Source organism: Mycteria americana, chromosome Z (genome assembly GCF_035582795.1).
Source record: "Mycteria americana isolate JAX WOST 10 ecotype Jacksonville Zoo and Gardens chromosome Z, USCA_MyAme_1.0, whole genome shotgun sequence".
NCBI lineage: Eukaryota > Metazoa > Chordata > Aves > Ciconiiformes > Ciconiidae > Mycteria > Mycteria americana.
In genome coordinates this window covers 63,170,676-63,188,272 of record NC_134396.1, presented here as the reverse complement: position 1 = coordinate 63,188,272, position 17,597 = coordinate 63,170,676, and the positions used below count along the sequence as shown (strand labels likewise).

Genomic DNA, 17,597 nt, shown 5'->3' with positions numbered 1-17,597 from the left:
CCAAACTGATGGTTTGGCTATGATTTTCTGTGAGACATGTGAGGTTTGTAAAAAAACATTATGAATGTAAAGGCTGGAAGTGTACAATGAGCTACGAACAGATCTGTAAAGTAAACAAGCACCAGTGATCAAAAATCATGCCCATGATCAAAAATCCAGGAGCAGGGCAGGGTTATATTGTCTATGGCATGGAACATATGCAGGAAACTGGGACACATTTCCCAAACTACATTTTTACTTGGAGATAGCCCTGGATAACCCTTCAGCTGAAAAAGGGGCAGAATAGAAAACTGAGAGAAAATGGGAGTTTAAAGGGGACACATCTCATGCACTTTATTCAGTTGTTTATTGACGCAGAGCTTGAGGCACAGTGCCAAAGGCTTTGTGGCTACTTTATTGTTAGTAAGTTCCTGAAGGAAAACATGAATACACAATTAATCACCCAAGGTGGTAGACTCATGTGTATACCTGTACCCAGCCTGCATATATGTTTCACAGAGTCTTTACATTTTTTTACCCACAAAATCGAGCGGTCTCCCCCACACTTTCGGTATTGAGAGCTGCAAAGGTTATTTACCCCATTTTTTCAAAACTGCTGAAGAGGACCCACCTAAAGAGAACGTGTTTTAATATATCTATGGGCACATGAGTGGGTCACTATGACAAAATGAGCTGGGGAGCTTGCAGAGTGCTTAGCCAGGACCAAACTGCCTACACTGTTGATGCCCAGAGATGTGCTTTTTGGCAGCAGCCTAAATGCCATTTGTCTTTATTACAAAGAGCCCCCAATGAAAAGCTATATTGCTGTCATTTTACTATCCTCTACCCCTGCATCAACAAAACAAAACAATATAATACCCTCTTGGGCACCCCAAAGTTATTTTTGAGAATTTTGACACAAGCTACAGAGTATACCTCCAATACCCACACCGTACACCACAGGGACACCTTGGAAATCAAGGAGACCACTGCCAGCCTGGGGTTTATAATAATCCGTGTACATGGATGGGTCAAAACCTTTCTCAGATCTGTCTTTTGTTCTAGATACCCTGATGTGGTCTCCCTTTTCAAGCAGAGGCACAGATTCTTTAATTTTAAACACACCCCCATATAGGGTTTTCCAAACCCTCACAGGTTTTGAAGGGTTTGTGTCCACCTGTTGGGCTCTGATCACTCTGCAGAAGTTATGACTGTCATTCTTTATAAATGCCAACAACACATCAGCACCGCAAAAAGTGTCGCGTGCTGTAAAATATCTCCACATCTTGGTTTTGAGTGCCCTGTTAAAATGCTCTGTGACAGAGGCTTTTACTTAATTATTTGCCAAAAAAATGGTGACCATTACACTGATTTAACAGCTTATTGGTTTAAAAATTCTTATGTCTGAGGCTAGCTCTCCCTGTTAAAAATTGTTGTAAAAGCTCTGGCTATTTCAGAACCTGTTTTGCCTTGTAGACCAATGAGCCAGGCATGCTTGGATAATATGTCTGTCACCATTAAGTTTTGCTGCTGTTGTGTTTGGAAGATTGTTGCATGTCCACCAAGTCTGTCTGCCACCGTGCATCCACCTCTGCCACAATCACCTTAATTCTTTTAAAGTGTTTTCTTGCTGCCTTGTGTAAGCTGTAAGAGTCCTGGTTTGCAAGCCAGGCTTCTCTTCAAATGAGCAATTCACCTTTTAGCAGCTTCAAAAAGGGCATTTATACCCCCACAGCTTCACACCTCTTCAGGAGCATCATAAATGTCTTTTAACAGAAGTGGTGGTGTAGACACGTCTATTGACATGCCACTACTAGCACATGTACAAAATATAACACTGGACTATAACTTTAACACAAATACAGAGAAAGTTTATTAACAGGGTGTGAGGGGAGTTAGTTGCCAGTCAGGTTCTCCAGGCTTTTTCCTTTTTTGCCATTGAACACCACTGTCACTTCCATACCCATTCATTTTCTTTGGCTGCTGCTGACTTGGACAGGAACACCAGCAGGTCACAACATGCTTCTGACTGCTCCATGCTCAGACTGCCAGCCAGAGGTTTTTGAAATGCTCAGTAGGGTCATCAACCTTACAGACCTTACAGGAAGCACATATAACACCAGCCTGCACCCTGTCATGGTCTTACAGGTTGCTGGAAGATCCACCAGACCCACCAGCAAAGGGAGCTCCCCGCCACCATCTGCCCTTTCTGTGTCACACCTTGAAATGTAATTTGTGGTTCACAGACCCACCAGCTTGTTCTTTGGGTTGGTGTGGGCTTTTTTGGGAATCCCGTAGGGTCCTACCAGCCAATCACAGTGGACCAGAAGAGGGGAGGGACTTCTGGGATGAAGTCTGGCTGCGGCATGGTCCTTCTGTTGGTCCCAGTAGTGCCTGCAGGGGAGAAGGCATCCCCCCCTCCAAGCAAAACAGGCAGCATCTCCAACCTTCCATCCAGTCAATTACTGCATACAAAGCAGTATTTGCCATTTACTAGGGGGGTATTAAAAGGGCAATACTTGAACGCTTAATCAGTATTTATGTTTTCATTTCCAGTCTGGTTACAGCTGCCACTGCAGACAGGCCATGTGGAAGGGCTCCACGCAGGTCCCACACTCCTTCTGCACAATCTTGCCAAAACCATGGGTACAGCCACTGGCTGCAAGAGGAAGGGCACAAATGAGCATCTCCTCCAAATGAGCATCTCCTCCAACTGTGTATCCAGGGCTGCCAGGTGTGAGAAGCACCGAGTTCCCTTGGGCATGCCTGGCCTCATCTTTTAGCTCCTCAACAAATGGCCACCCCCACCAGCTGTGGCAGAGCAGGGCCCCCAAGCCCCTGCTTGCCATGGCACGGGGGCAGCTTGTTGCTTACTCAGGAGCAAACAGGAGTGAGACTTAGGGCTGAGCAGCCTTAAGTCTCCCATGGCTGCAGGACCACTTTTTCATTTGCGCATAAGTGCTGTGCCCAAACGTCATCGCAGCAAGGGCTGTCTGCTCCCCAAGGGAAGGTGAGGTGGGAGCCAAGGTGGACCCCCACAGAGACAGCGACCTTACCAACAGGGCACTGCTGGGTGCTAGTTACAGTCCCAGAGAGGGCAAGTGATGAACTAGGTCCAGAATCCATGTGGGAAGTGCGGTCAGAGGAGATGGGGCTGGAGATGGGACTGGAAACAAGCCACAACATCCAGACGAGGGGTCTATGCAGGAGACAAGATGCCTACAGCATAGGTCTGAGCTGCCTCCATGAGACAGGGCTGGGGACTGAAGGCCCACGCCTGAGCTGAAATGGGGCTCACACAGGTGGGGTGAGGGATAGGGGGGTTGGCTGCTCAGGTCCCTGAATCCCTTTTTGTGCAGCCTTGCTTCCCAGCAAGGGGTGTCATCACCCTTGCAGAGATCTAGGTTTAAAGGTGACTTGCTGGGCATTGTAAGGGGTCACAGATCCTCTAGCCAGGCAACGTATAGCTGTGTGGTCCAACTTACTTTATTAAAAAAAAAATCCAATCCCAAAAATTGAATAATCCAGCCTCCTATTCATCACAGTGAAGCTAACACACCCATTTAGACGAGAGACAGGTGCTTGCTGAGAATTTTATTCCGTTACAACACTGCCACCTCTTGTTCATCTGCAGATTTTATTCTGCCCAGCTCCAGCCTGGGTGGATGCACCACCAGCACAAAGGCATAAAGCCCCCACTACTTCTATTAAACTGAAGCCATACAAAGAATAGCAACTGAGTGGATGCAACATCATGTACTTCCGTACAAATTACAAATAGGTAGAAAACCTGAAAACATCCACAGGTGCATTATATCAGTGTTGACTGGTACATGGACTGTTTTCTCTGGTAACTCAAAGAATGAGTACCAAAAGAAAGTGGGGGGGAACAACCCGGAACGCAAGCAGCAGCAAAAGCCACCCCAGCAGAAAATGTCATGGGATTTTTCCAGGGAGTGTGAAATGTACTGTGTCCATGCAACGTTATTTCCAAACTCTGAGACTTCTCCTGATGTGAATCTCAATTGTCCTCTCAGTACGTGCCCCATCTTCTACCCTAGAGGCTGCCACCCAAGGGCACAAATTTTCCTGATGCTGGTTAATGAAGAGCAGCACCTAATTCTAGGTGCTGCTAAAACAGCACCAGGGACACCAAGTCTGTGACTTGTGTGGAAACCTCCTGGAGAAGACTTGGATGCAGATGAGCAATGTAAGTTGATCATCTTTGTCTTTGAGTTTCTGACTAGGTGGTTGCTGGGAAGAGGTTCAGCATGCCCTAGAAGAAGGTGGACCAGAAGAAGGTGGATCATACTCTGTGCTAGCAGATGCAACATGGGGAAAGCCCACAGAAAGTGGGGAGAAGAGACAAACAGCACAATCCAGCTGGGCCACTTTGTCCTGCTGCTTGCCGTTCAACTACCTCACTTGACTGGGATTAGACTAGTGACAGAGATGGGTTTTCTGCATGAGTTCCTTGATTTCTACACCATATTTCATTTTTATTTCCTCCAGGTGGATTTAGAGATCAGTAATAAATGACACCACCTTGAATTAACACTTTTTTGCTATGCTTTTTCATGATGTCTCTTTGTGTTTCAGTCGCGGTGTGCACAGTAGTTGAGAAGGGGTGTAATGCATTTGTCCAGACCCAGGTACCTGGGAGCTGCCAGAAGCCCTAGAAGCTGATGAAGAGCCCAGGCCCGCAGCAGTGACCCCTGGACAGTGGGGCCAGCAGAAGGTGCCGGTCAACCTGCCACGCAGAAAGAAGGGACCTGCTAGCCAGTCTGTCAGGAGTAGTTTTCTCTTCACATCTCTTTCCAGCTGGAAGATCCAATCAGAAAGAAAATTATGATCTTGAAATGGAGTTGCCAGCAGGCAAGCAGATTTACCCTGTTTGAGTCCTAATGGGCTGACGCTTGAGGCAGCTTGTTTTTTTTACTTCATACTCAATAAACACATTATTTCTGAACCATAGGATTGAGCCCAAACTTTCTTACAGTCCTCTGTGCTGTCTAAACCCAAGATGAACCCTCAAAAGCGGTGGTGCTTCTTTTGGGCACTCAGCTAAGTGGTGTGTAGGGCCCACCGTGGAAGTGTTAGTATGTTCCCTGGCCCCCTCACTGATGTCGACTAAGACAGCCTTGCTTTCTGTTCTCGTAGGTGCCCCAATCCAGCCGCAGGGCTCCATTAGCTTTTCTCCAGATGCTAGAGTCAGCAGAGGCACAAGATACTCCAAGAAGGGTTTATTCCTGAATAGCCTTTCCATGACATGTCAGAACCACGGCAATAGGCATTTGGTCTCTCTACAAGCTGCTCTGGGAGGCTGTCCCCCTTTCTGCTGTCTGCAGAACTGTCCTCCTGTTTCAGCAATCTGTTGAGGAATGTGTCCTTGATGTTGATCTCATCACTGACCTTGTACTCTGGATCAATGCCCACAGAGAACTGGGTAGGAGCTGCTCTGCCCTCTCTCTCTTTGTTTTTGGTGAGTAAAAATGCGATACCTGCAGAACACTTTGCAAAGAAGATGTGGAGCTGAGACTGCTACGAGGCCATGTTAAGTTCCTGTTGAGCTGCATTGTCCTCAGGACCCAACTCTCCCACGTGGGCCAAGAGAGCCTGTCCTGGTGCGTGGGGCTATTCCCAGGGCATTTCCCTGTGTTGAACTGCATGGTTCACTTTGGACGATCGTCCAGGTCATTAATGACGATGTTAAATGGTATTGACACCAGTGTTGTCCCTGCAGTACACCACTGACACCTGGCCTCCAGCTCTCTGTCTCCCATGGCACCTGTGGGTGCATCGGTCAGGCGCTGGGGTGCATCCCCGGGGCTGCTGGGGGCTGGGACCATTAAGGGCTGCCCCCAGGGTGGCCGGGCAGAGCCTCACAGCCAGACCCATCCCACCCCCCAGAGAGGGAGCAGGGCAGGCCAGGGGGCATCAGGCACATCCCCAGGGATGGGGATGGGCCAAGGCCAGGCTGGCATTCAGCCCATGGGGCCCATGGCTGAGCAGGACAGGGCTGTGGGGAGCTGAAGACCAGCACCCTGTGGCATCAGTGGGGCATGGGCTGAGGGCCCCAGGCAGGGCTGAAATGGGGTCCTGGGCAACGGGCAGGGTGGGGAGAAGCCCTGGTGGGGGCAGGAACGGCCCTTTAGGCCCATGGTTGCCCTCGTGGACATTACAACCTCCTGTTCGAAGGACACTGGAGACCCCCAGAGGTATAGGCACTCCCCTGCTTCTAAAACACCATGACAGAGTGTGTCCAAACCCCTCAAAAGGAAAGGTGAAATCAGGAGATCTTTTAAATGAAAAACAGTGTCATCTCATGTCATTGATTTTAGGAGTGAAAAAATATGCAAATGCCAACTCTATCCTGACTGTTACAACACAGATTTTCCTCCTCACCTGCTTTTTTTCAATCTGTACAATAGAAATAACTCTAATGTAATGTAAGTGGTCATGAGCATAACCAAAGTGATAAGAGCCCTCAGGCTGGTGCACACACTCGTGCAGAGAGTATTCTCATAATGACAGCATCATGCAAGTGAACCATAAATCCCAGTTTCCTTAAATTTAGATTTATAATTTTGATCTTTATTTAAACCACATTTATAATTTTGAGCACTCTGATCAGGCAAAACAAGAACTATAAAATTAACACACAAGCTGAATCATTCTTGATATATTTTAGTCCAGTATTTCATGTTTCAGTCCAATTTTGTGTAAATAAACCTTCAGTAAAAATGTTACATGTTGAAATGATCTACACTGGACCCAGTTCATTGAGATGGCTGTGGTACCTGGGGCTGGACTCAGTGCTGAGGGGACCACTGAAGAGCCAGCCTACATGCTCCATGCCTGAAAGCATCCAGCATCTAAATGTAAGTCCTTTTTATTGTAGGGGCAGGGGGGAACCAAACCCAGATGCCACAAAAGTTATTTCATTATTCCACAAGAAATCAAGAGTGAATGCCTCTACAGTGTCTCTGGGAAATACCATAAAGACATCCAGAAGCACAGTTACCAATCTACAAAACTTAACACATGCCTGCAGCCCGGCGAATGCACTATCGCACCTCTCCCCCGCAGGCCAGCACCCACCCACGGGCAGTCACAGCTGCAGTCACAGCTGGTCGCTACCTCTGCCTGGAAAATCCCACTGCTCCATCCCTGCTCACTTCATATCCCTTTCTCTTTGTAAAGTCCTCCCTGAATAGTGTTCCCACCATTTGCACCATAGCTCCTGCCCTACTTTAACACTCCCCTCCTTCCCGCCCCACCATACACAGCCCCCCAAATCGGCACTACCTTGCCTGTGCACGGCATCACCCAGCCCTGCGACCCCATCCACTCCACCAGCCCTCATACTCTCCCCGGATTTTTCCAGCTGCCATTTATTTTCTCTTTCTCTGGACTAAGAAGAGCTCATCCCTGTCCTGGAAAATAATAATAATAATAGTAACAACAACAGCAGCAGTAATAATAATAGTAATAATGACAATAAAACAAACAGTGGCATGTCTCTTTTTGCAGTCAGGTTTTTTGTGCCTGTTTCAGCCAGGCTTCCTCATGTGCTCTTACTCTTCAGGAGTAAATCAAGTGCCTTACAGAAATCTCTTTTTTTCTCACGTCTCTGGGTTTCTCACCTAAATTTCTGTTCTCTTCAGCATCAGATATGAAGCCTGTTTGGAGGATTGCTTTTCGCCCCTGTCTGCCTTGGCCCACGCGGCCCCTCATCTCCCTGCTGGTAGAAATATGAGCTGATTCTGGCACAGACACCCACAGATGAATTGTGACCCAGGGAGATGCAAGAAGTTCCTTCAGTGGTCCCTTTTTTATGGGAATAAAACACAAAGCAGCAAAGATGATGCAGCCCAGTGTGGTTGCTCCCCCTGCATCGCCTCCCAGCCCGGTCCCTGCAGCTGGGATGAACCCTGCCCTCTCCCGAGAGAAAACCCGAGGTCCGAAGTGTCTGCGCTCGTCACAGTCCCCCGGGGCACCCGTGGGGCAGGGAGCAGCCATCGGCCGAGCCAGCGCCAGAAGACATGCACCTCAGTTTCCAGCCCTGTCCTGACCTGGATGACAGCCTGGCTAAAGCACGCAGTAATGCAGGTGGTTGCAGTAATTTTGGAGTAACCCTCAGACTCTCCCTCTGAGTGCTAGGGATTCCCGTGCGTGAAATTAAAACTTCTTCCACAACACTGTCATCAGAACAGTGAGTTTATTAACGGACACAAAGAAAGGATTAAAACACGCTATGAGTTTGCTGAAACACACAGTGTACCTGTGGAGGTCACACATATTTATATACATCAGTTCATTGTAGAAACGTGAGCAATTTGGTCTAGATGATTAGGATATCCCCTGGTAGTTTGCAACGGATCCAGACAGCTTTCTCTCCGTGGTGGCTCTGGTAAAGCAACCGATTTCCCCCAGCCCCACCCCAGCCAGGCTAGTGCCGGACCCCTGAACGCCACCGGTATCTCATGCGGGACCTTCTCCAGCGCAGGGTGAGCACGGTTGGACTCGGCCTGAAACCGGCGGTGAAAGCGGGTGAAACCCCGCCGCCGGCTGCGCGCCGCTCCCTCTGGGGTGTGCCGGGTTGGGCCCTCTCAGCTGCGGGGCAAGAAAACGGGGGTCAGGGTGTTTGAGCACATCCTCCCCCCCCCCGCCAGCCACCCAGGGGATCCCCTTGCCCCGGCCCCTCCGGCCGGCAGCGGGTGGATGTTCCCCGCCTCGGCAAGGAGCCGGGCACCCCGGGGCACGGCACGGGGCCAGCCCCGCTCCCGGGCACGGCTCGGCACGACTCGGCTCTGCACTGGCACGACACTGCAACTCCCGGTACCGGCACCTCTACTCGGCAAGGCACGGGCTGGGTTTTTCCTGGACGGACAAAATCAAACGGGGAAGGAAGGAAGGGAGGGAGGGGGACGTGGGGGGGAGGAGGGGAAGAAAACAGCTCCACGGATGTCGGATGTCACGGACGGCGTTACACGGGCGACGCGGGGGGCTTCTCGCTGCGTTTCTCGGGCGGACGAGCCGCGGGAAGTCACCGCCGCCGCCCCGGGCCGGCACGTCGGGGCGGGGAGACGTCGGTGCCTGCGCTCCCGGCGGCTTGTCCCGGGGCGCCCCCGCTTACAGGCACTTGAGGAGGAAGGAATTGCACGAAGTCCCCCGGGGGCAGTCGCAGAGCTTCCCGATGCGGGCCCCCTTCCTCACGGCGCACTGCTCCCCGGCGTCGCACTGCGGGCAGCGGCAGGCGGTGAGGGGGAAGCCGCCGCCGGCCGCCCCGCCCCGCCCCGTCCCGTCCCGTCCCGTCCCGTCGCCTCGCGTCCCGCCCCGCCGCGGCACTCACCATGGGCACCTGCCCGAACTTCTTCTCGTAGAGCGGGACCCGCTTGCTCTTCAGCTTCTCCAGCACCTCCTGCAGCGCCTCGATCTGCCGAGAGACCCCCACAGCCCCCGTCAGGCCGCGCCCGCCCGGGCGGCGCCCCCCGCCCCGGCCCCGGCCCCGGCCCCCCGCCCCACCAGCTCCTTCTCTCGGGACGCGCCGCCGCCGCCGCCGCCGTCGCCGCCGCCGGGGGGCCCCAGGTCGCGGGCGCGGCGCGGCGGGGCCGGCCCCTGCCCGCGGGCGCCCAGCAGCAGCGCGGCCGCCACGGCGCAGAGCGCCAGCGCCCGGCAGCTCTCCATGGTGCTGCCGCCCCGCCGCCGCCCCGCCGCCGCCGCCTTTATAGCGCCGCGCCCGCCCCGCCGTGCGTCAGCGCCCCCCGCCGCCGCGCCGCGCCTCGGCTCCGCACGGCACCGCTCGGCTCGGCTCCCCCCACCTCCCGAGTCTTTGCCTCAAAGCCAGCTGCTCCGGCAGAAGTCGTCCCCCGGCACGGCTCGCCCTCTGCCCAGCCGGGCTCGGCACAAACAGCGGAGCCGTCTCTGAGAGCGAACGAGCGGGAAGCGGCCTGCCCGCCCGCCTGCCCGCACAGCCTGTGTCTCGTCCGCGGCGAAGGGCCGGGTCACCCCTCTGTTGTGCGAGAAGGGTGGGAGGCTCTTTCGTCGCCCGTGGGGGTCGGGAAGGAGGAGGGAGAGGGAGGCCGGTGGACACCCGGAGAAGCGCGTGGAGGTTGGGCCATCACAGAGACCAGGCTTGGAAATCAATGTGGGGATCTGAGAAGAGGGAGAGTTAGTAGCCCGTGGGCTAAGGAAAAGCATGGTGTGATGGGAGGATTAACCTGATGGAGTCGGGGAGGGGGGGAAGATAAAGATGGTGAGCAAGCAGCTGATGAGGATGGGATGCTTGAATGAGGACAGGTGAGACTGCCAACAGGGTGGGAAGGCTCAGAGCCACGGAGAGCAAGGTAAGAAGTAGCATCAAAAGGCCCAGGATAAAAGCAATTGCTGGTACTTGGAGCAGAACTGTGAAAAGGTGCTTGAGACCAAATATCCTATTACTGAGCAGGTGCTCAGTGAGCATCATCCATCCTGTGTGTGTGAAATGAGGCCACCTCCTTTTGGGGAGGGAAAAAGCACCGTCGCCAAAAGGACACCTAGCATCAGTGCACTCATCTCCACTCAGACCTTCCTGTTGATGCTTGGCTCTGCAAGCTCGGTGGCCTCATGTTCATCAACACCCTGGCCGAAAAGCTCCCTGGCAGGCCCAAACCTGCCCAAGCCTCATGGTCATGGTGGGGGCAGGAGGAAGACAGGAGCAGCTTCCCCCCCTAAGAAAAGCAGTGGCATGCCAAGGAGAGCATGCAAGATGAGCGGCAGTGCTCAGCCCTCTCCAGGCTCATGCTTCCAGGCCAAGGCTGGGGCAAAACAAGGGGGAGCTGAGCAGCAGCTTTGCTGGCATGAGACATTGGCCCTCTGGCATGATGGCTGTGGGGACAAGGAGGCAGCGAGCAGGGTCTGCTTGCAAGGAGGCTTCACTCCCAGGTCCCAGCTCTGCAGTGGCAGGGGGATGTTCCTGCCCTCCAGCCAGCGGCAGCAGGAGCTGGGCTGGGTCTCTCTAGGTGGAGGGAGGGTCCTCTGGAGAAGGAGGAATTTGGAAAGCCTTGTTAACAAAACTCTCCTAGCTGGTCATTTGTAGAGGAGCTAGGAACAGCCTGAAAAGGCAAAGCAACATGAGGGGAAAAAAAAAAAAAAGTTGTTTAAAGAAAATTAAACAGGCTCAGGGACATACTTTTCCAAACAGGAAGGCAGTGTTTAAAGGGACCAAGAGGAGTGTGGCTTAACAAGTAATTTTCAACAGCACCATTTTGTTTGAGGCAATAAAAAGACTCCAGTCTGACTATCATGTTGCTTGCCTCCAGAGCTGTGTGTTCACCTCTTGCGGTTACCTCCTCCCACATGCTCCTATTGATCATCACATCCAGCAAAGGTCTCATTTGTAATTGCTGTTCAGAGTAGAGATCCTCTGCGTGTTTGCACGAATCCTCCAGTCTCCTCTTGCCGCAGGGAAGGCTAAGATGTCAGACATCAGGCTGGTGGTGAACCACTCATAGCGAATCCCACATCCCAGGCTGGAGCAGGAATGCAGCTACGTGAAGTATGGGAAATGATGGGCTTGCCGAAGCAAAGTTCTCAGAGCAGAGAAATAACACAGGCTAAGAAAAATGCAACACTTCATATGGAAAGGCAGATATATGGCCTATTCAAGTTTGAAAGCAGCGTCTGTGAAGCCTGAGCAAAAACTCAAGCCATATTTTATAGTATGAGGATTACTCATGCAGGGTTGAAAACACCACAGAGATGCTCAGAAAACATCACTATTTTCTTTCCAACTTGCACTTCCACTAAAAAGCTGAATTTGTCAGTTCCCCCAGTAAAATTATTGTTGAATGTGGAGGCAATGACAAATTTCTATTTCCAAAAGTCATTGTACCTGTCTGGCTACAGACACCCACAGAACTGTACATTTCTGTGCCTGTTACTGTCTGTATCACACTGTCTCTGCAAACGTCACTGTACCCTGCTCCCTATTCAGCCATTCTTGTAGACTTTGTCTCCAGCACTAGGAGGTAAAAAAAGAGGTAGGATGCAGGATAGCTGAATATTAAATAAGGGTGTCAGAAGCTACTACATCAAGGAGCAGAACAGGGTCAAGGTATAAAAATGCAAAATCACTGTTCACGGCCACAAAAAGGCAGGTACTTTTTGACAGCATCAGTAGCCATTCATAAGACAACTGGCTATGAAATTAGGGGAGTCTGTGGCACTACAGAGCTCGGCTCCAGATAATCTACACAAAATGCCATCAGACCTCAGAAACGGACACCTCTCTTGTAGCGATGCATTAATTCAAGCTTCTCAAAGTTAACTTACTTTCTCCATATGAATGTTATTGCAGATGAGCTACCAACAGGACACAGCCAATGTGCATTAATATCTGTATATGAAATGGGTAATTTTTGAAGTTGTACACGGTACATGCTTTTCATAATCACACTCTTCCATCATGATCAATTAATCGAATGTACTTCTCAAAGCAGGAAAATAATGGAGGTTTCTGTTGATGCTGGTGTCAAAATAATGGAGTATCTATTGAGCAGTTCTGATGCATTTATGTGTTCTAGTTTTGGCTTGACGTAGACACAGAGTTGGATGGATTTTGTGACTACTAGACTGTAGAGATTAGTGTGAAGCACTTGTTCAAGTGCTCTACTGAATCAGAGCCATGAAAGTGGACATCTGGCTTTAAGTGGGTGCTTTAAGGCTTTGCTGAAAAGCAGCAGGCTTTTATAAGTGCTTTGTTGAATTGCCTTAATTTATAAATCTCAGTTTAAAAAAAAAAGTTAATATAATATACCATCATTGGTTTTCTGAATCAAGACATTTCTTTGGCTGAAATCTGGAACAGCGAGGAAGATCTAAGATAAATTAGGGTTCTGCCACATTTAAAGCAATAATAGAGTCCAGAGGCGTACTTGAAAGATAACATCTGTTTCAGCAGGAGATACCAATTAATCTTGATGAGTAACAGGTTGCAAAAATGCCATCTAAATAAAAGATGGGTTCTCACAAGAACAGCACATACACAAATGCTGACACAAACACGGAGGCTACAAACTCCCCATTTAACTAACGCCAAAATGAGTGGAAGAGGGGTGGGAACAGGCTCCCAGTGGCTTCTCAGAAATTACATTTATAGCCTCTCCATTTCTGCAGGCAGAGCTATCACAGAGACCGTGCACTAGCCACGTCTCATTTCAGCCTTGGAAGCAGGCATGCAAGCCTCACAATGGTTGTGCACCAGAGGCTCTGCCCTTGACATTTGTTATGCAAACTGCCACCAACTTTGGTTGGTGACCACACTGTAGCTCCCAGTGGTTCCCAGCACCTTTCTAGTTGCCATGAGAATAAAAAAGAAGTGGCAATGGGCAGGTTTTTATGATCCATCCTGAATTCACCACTCAGCCCAGGTAATTTGAGAAGCACCCTTGGTTACTGCAACAGTCCCTAGGGACATGACGAGCAGCTTAGCCCATCTCATTCATAGCTTTCCACTTCCTTCAGCAGAGGCATTCGAAAACACTCTCAAGGTCACTGTATTGGCCCTTTTAAACTCCTTGCACTCAAATGTTGACCTCTCTTAAACAGGCTGTGTCCAGCTATCAAAGACAGCTGGAACTAGGTAACCTCTGGGCTTGCCACTGCTCTGCAGCAGGAGGGAGGCATACAGCTGAGAAGAGCAATCCCCAAGGCGAGAGCAGATGGGAGCAGAAACAGGGACCCCATTACATAGTTATTCTCACTTCCCATTGCCATTGCTTTACTGGTAGGATCTCTTTTGGATGTTTAATGAAAGGAAATGTTAAATAAACCTAAATAAATGGTAGCTGCCACTGCAAGGGCCTAAGATTCCTGATGGCAGAGGCAATGTAAGAGCTGCGGGTGACTATTTTGAGACAGCATAAATACATCTACCAACATCACCAAATGTGGTACAAGCATGGGGTCCAACTCCTCACTCCTGGGGGGTCTACAGAGAACAAGGTTTTTCAGCAAACCTCTGGGTGGCAAGAGGCCATCTCTGCCATCAGAGTGCCATCACACACAACGTGCATTGCGTACAGTCAGTGCCTACATATGAAGCACAGCACGTTAACCTGCAAAAGCTTTTCCAAAATAGCCTGCTAAGCAGTGGGGCAGTGATAATCACCAGCGATTCCTTGAATCGTTTGTCTGCAGTGAGGGTCCCGCTCTGTAACCTCCCCTAACCAGACACGCTGATAGGATGCTAAGCCCGTGCTGATGAATTTCATGTGTTCAGCAAGTTTCCAAAGGTAAATGTTATTGAGGCAGAACATATTTATTCAGAGACATGTTTTGACTTGGCTTGCACATGTATTTCTAGGAAGAAGTTTTGATAGCTGTAAATAACTGTCCTTTCAGATGTAACAAGCTATAGGGAGTTATATTCTCAGAAGCATGAATCCTCCCAAACATAACTACTTCCATTGCCTGTATCCCAGGATTATGTTACTGTCTCCAACTCAGAATTATTTCATTACCAGTCTCATTGAAAGAATATATTCAAAGCAAAAATATTATTCCGAAGTGATCAATTTTGTTAGCAGAAAAAGGCAGTACTCCTTATGGCTTTGGGAGTAACAGACTGGGGAAAGTGACCCCCCTAATTTAGACCAGAAAGACAACAGGTGCCTGAACTGATTACTCAACTGTAATAGGAGAAAATATCAAGTGTTTCTTTTTATTGGAAGCCATTAATAGCAATCACTTCAGGGTCTGAAACCTTTGTTCTCCCTGGCTGTATTTTAGATATACATATTTAAAAGTAGGGTATTTTTAAAGGCATTTTAGAAGTCCAGCAACCATAAATAATATCACTGTACTTCTAGGACAAAAAAATCCCTGGGCCATACCAAACATGTTTACAAATTTGTGTAGTGAGACAAGAACAAAAATCAGTGGCACAACAGCACAGCTCTGTGCCTAGTTGCCATTTACTGCAGTATTTTAAACTATTACTCTCTGCTAAATATATATTTAATATACTAAGACCATGCATGTGAGCATGACAGTGAGATTACATGTGTGCAGACCTACAGAAGTAATCTTTCTAGTGGTGCAGAACACACCAGGTTTTGGATAGATTTCTTCTCAGTAAAATGAGAGAGAAAACTGGTCTTTCAGTGCAATGTAGATGTGTACCACAGATGTCACAGCTCAACATGTGCTGGGCTGTCTGTGTTCTGCATTGAAAATCCCCATTCCAAAGAATTATTTTCACTTTTGCATCTGCCTGAGACACAACTGAGAGGGCTAGTAGCTAGTAACCTCCTTCCCCCACCCGAGTCCAAGGGGAACTCCTCTGCCACACAACTCCAGGAAGGTTACAGCTAGCATGTTATCCAGGATGATTAGCCCTATTAGCAATCTTTCTTCTCTCCACAGGCCAGCACAGGACAGGACCTCCATCCATATACATTAATTCTTCTTGGATTTGATTCTCAGTCCAGAATATTTCTGCCAATGGTTATCTGGGAACCTGTAGGGCAAAAGCTAGATAAAATCACCTTCATAGTCCCAGCTAGCACAGTATCTGCCTCCTTATTCTAGGCACACTACATGCCAAGCATTTAGTTTCCACAAGGTGCAGTATTTCTACAGAGAACAAATGAAATGACAGACACTGAATTCTTGAAAAACATTACACTGCAACAAACAACAATAAATAAGATTAACCAAAGCACTCCAGCATCTCAATAGCCCTACAGTCAGTGGGATTCAGGCGTGTGCCCTGGGTGAAGCGCTGATCTGTGTCGGGAGAACGCTCTGTCTTCGTGAAACTAAAATTACCAGAAGGAACACACAGCAAGACGTTGAAACACCTTTGCAGCCAACCCCTGTCCTCAGAAGCACTCTCAGCAACCTGCAGGTCCCACAGATATCAGCATACGCTCCCCAGCTCTTCCAGAAAACACTATGCATCCATCAGGTTCTCTTGTTGTTTTGACTTCAGGGAACCGTACAGAAGAGCAATGTTTTTTGGATGAAAGCCAGAGAAAGGCCAAAATGCCAAAAGCTGCATGAAATCTGTAATTCCATGCTGTGTTGAATTCCCTGGCTGCCCTTACAGCACTTCTCTTTTGCAAAAAATTATTTACTAGCAAGCATGGAGGGTTTTTTTTTTTGTTGGATTGCAAAAATATTTTGCATTTATAGGAGACATACAAAGAGGAATTAAAAGAAATAAAGGAGCTGATAAGCACCAAATATGTAGCTTATTTTGCATATTTATTTATATAAAGACAGTATCAATGGTTTCTTGTCAAACATTAAACATAACGCTAGAATTGCAGTTTAGTCATGCAATGCAGTGTCATACAAGCACTCTAAGTGACTGATCTCAAATCACTATCAAAACACTGAAGCATTGTGTGACGATTATTCAGTGAAAATAAATAATTACTACATTTCCATTAAAAATAGCATTGTACAAATCTTTATTTTTTAATCACCTCAACATTGTAGTTAGTATGCTCTGCAGCCCCAAATAAAATATACAGAGGTAATTCTGATGATCATACGTTTAAGTTTACATCCTAAACACCCCAAATTCTGTCTTCTTTGTAGGTGCATTTAATGCTGCGCTGAGACTGAGGCCCAAAACCAGTCTTGTGTCAGCTGGATCAATAATTCCGTCATCCCATAATCTGGGGGGGGATCAAACAAAAATAATTAAAGGAAATTAACATATACAGCAGGTAGATTTTTCAAGCACATGAAACTGGAAATAGTTATACTAAAGAGAGTGAACTGAAGACCTAACTTATACTTGAAGCCATGGAGTTAATTCACCTTAACCATCAATGCAATAGACTGGTGTGTATTACTCTGTGGAATTTGTCTTCTAGAACAAAGTATAAATTTTTGATAAATGAAGAATGTCAGGTCTACATATTTTAAATGAGATTCTTCATACTTATTTTTAGTATGAAGTCATCACCTTAGAGAAAAGAGACCCTTTTTGTTTTTTAATATTCACATGGAAAATGACCTTTTGTCAATGACCTATCTTCCTCTATTAAGAATGCTTAATAGACTAAGTCACATCATTATTTACGTTATTCAGGTTAGTTCAGCTGCCAGATGAGGATGATACAAGTGTTTATTCTTTCATCATTAGAAGAGCCAGAGTAAATGTCAAGTATTTCCAGTATTTCTCGTATTTATCGTTTCTGAAGTCCATTTCTAAACAACTCTAAGATAATACCCTCCTTAACCCAGCCCTGAAGGCAATTAAATTATGAATGAGCAAAAATTCCCAAGTCCCCAAACCACAAACACTTGTAAACAGTCTCTTTGATATTATACAAAAATTAAAGTACTTGTGGCATCAGTTCTCAATGACACCTCCATCCTACCCAAAATAAAATCCATGTCAAGACCCCCATCAGGCCACAAAACTGTAAGTATTGTATAACTACTACCTCCCCAGCAAGATATTTAAACAAGATACCACACTGCTCATTGTAACCCAGTCTTGCTTAAATAAGCATGCGTTTTAATCAGGGTCTGCAAAACATATGCACAGTATCTTTGGTTAAGACGCTGATGCTACTCCTTCATCCCATCTTTCCCTAGAGAGACTTATTTTGCAT

The 17,597-nt window shown here is 48.3% G+C and overlaps 2 protein-coding genes across 2 annotated transcripts in view; both read right to left on the bottom strand.

Annotated features, from left to right (window-relative positions):
- Window positions 1-8,194: 8,194 nt before the first annotated feature.
- Window positions 8,195-9,669, bottom strand: CARTPT (CART prepropeptide). Its single transcript, XM_075526987.1, has 3 exons — window positions 9,508-9,669; window positions 9,335-9,418; window positions 8,195-9,222 (listed from the first exon to the last, which is right to left on the bottom strand). The coding sequence occupies exons 1-3, from the start codon at window positions 9,667-9,669 to the stop codon at window positions 9,115-9,117; spliced, it is 354 nt and encodes a 117-aa protein (XP_075383102.1). The 3' UTR covers window positions 8,195-9,114.
- A 6,547-nt stretch (window positions 9,670-16,216) lies between these two features.
- MCCC2 (methylcrotonyl-CoA carboxylase subunit 2) overlaps window positions 16,217-17,597 on the bottom strand; it is a 38,812-nt gene continuing 37,431 nt past the window's right edge. The window contains exon 17 of the mRNA XM_075526958.1: window positions 16,217-16,649. Within this exon, the coding sequence (XP_075383073.1) occupies window positions 16,532-16,649 (118 nt within the window). The 3' untranslated portion in view covers window positions 16,217-16,531. The remainder of the gene's footprint in view (window positions 16,650-17,597) is intronic.

Excerpts from the sequence above, each read along its gene's own strand:
- CARTPT (XM_075526987.1), bottom strand. The coding sequence starts at position 9,669 with ATGGAGAGCTGCCGGGCGCTGGCGCTCTGCGCCGTGGCGGCCGCGCTG. Across the intron at positions 9,419-9,507 it reads CGTCCCGAGAGAAGGAGCTG|ATCGAGGCGCTGCAGGAGGT; the intron begins GTGGGGCGGGGG and ends GTCTCTCGGCAG. Across the intron at positions 9,223-9,334 it reads AGTTCGGGCAGGTGCCCATG|TGCGACGCCGGGGAGCAGTG; the intron begins GTGAGTGCCGCG and ends CGCTGCCCGCAG.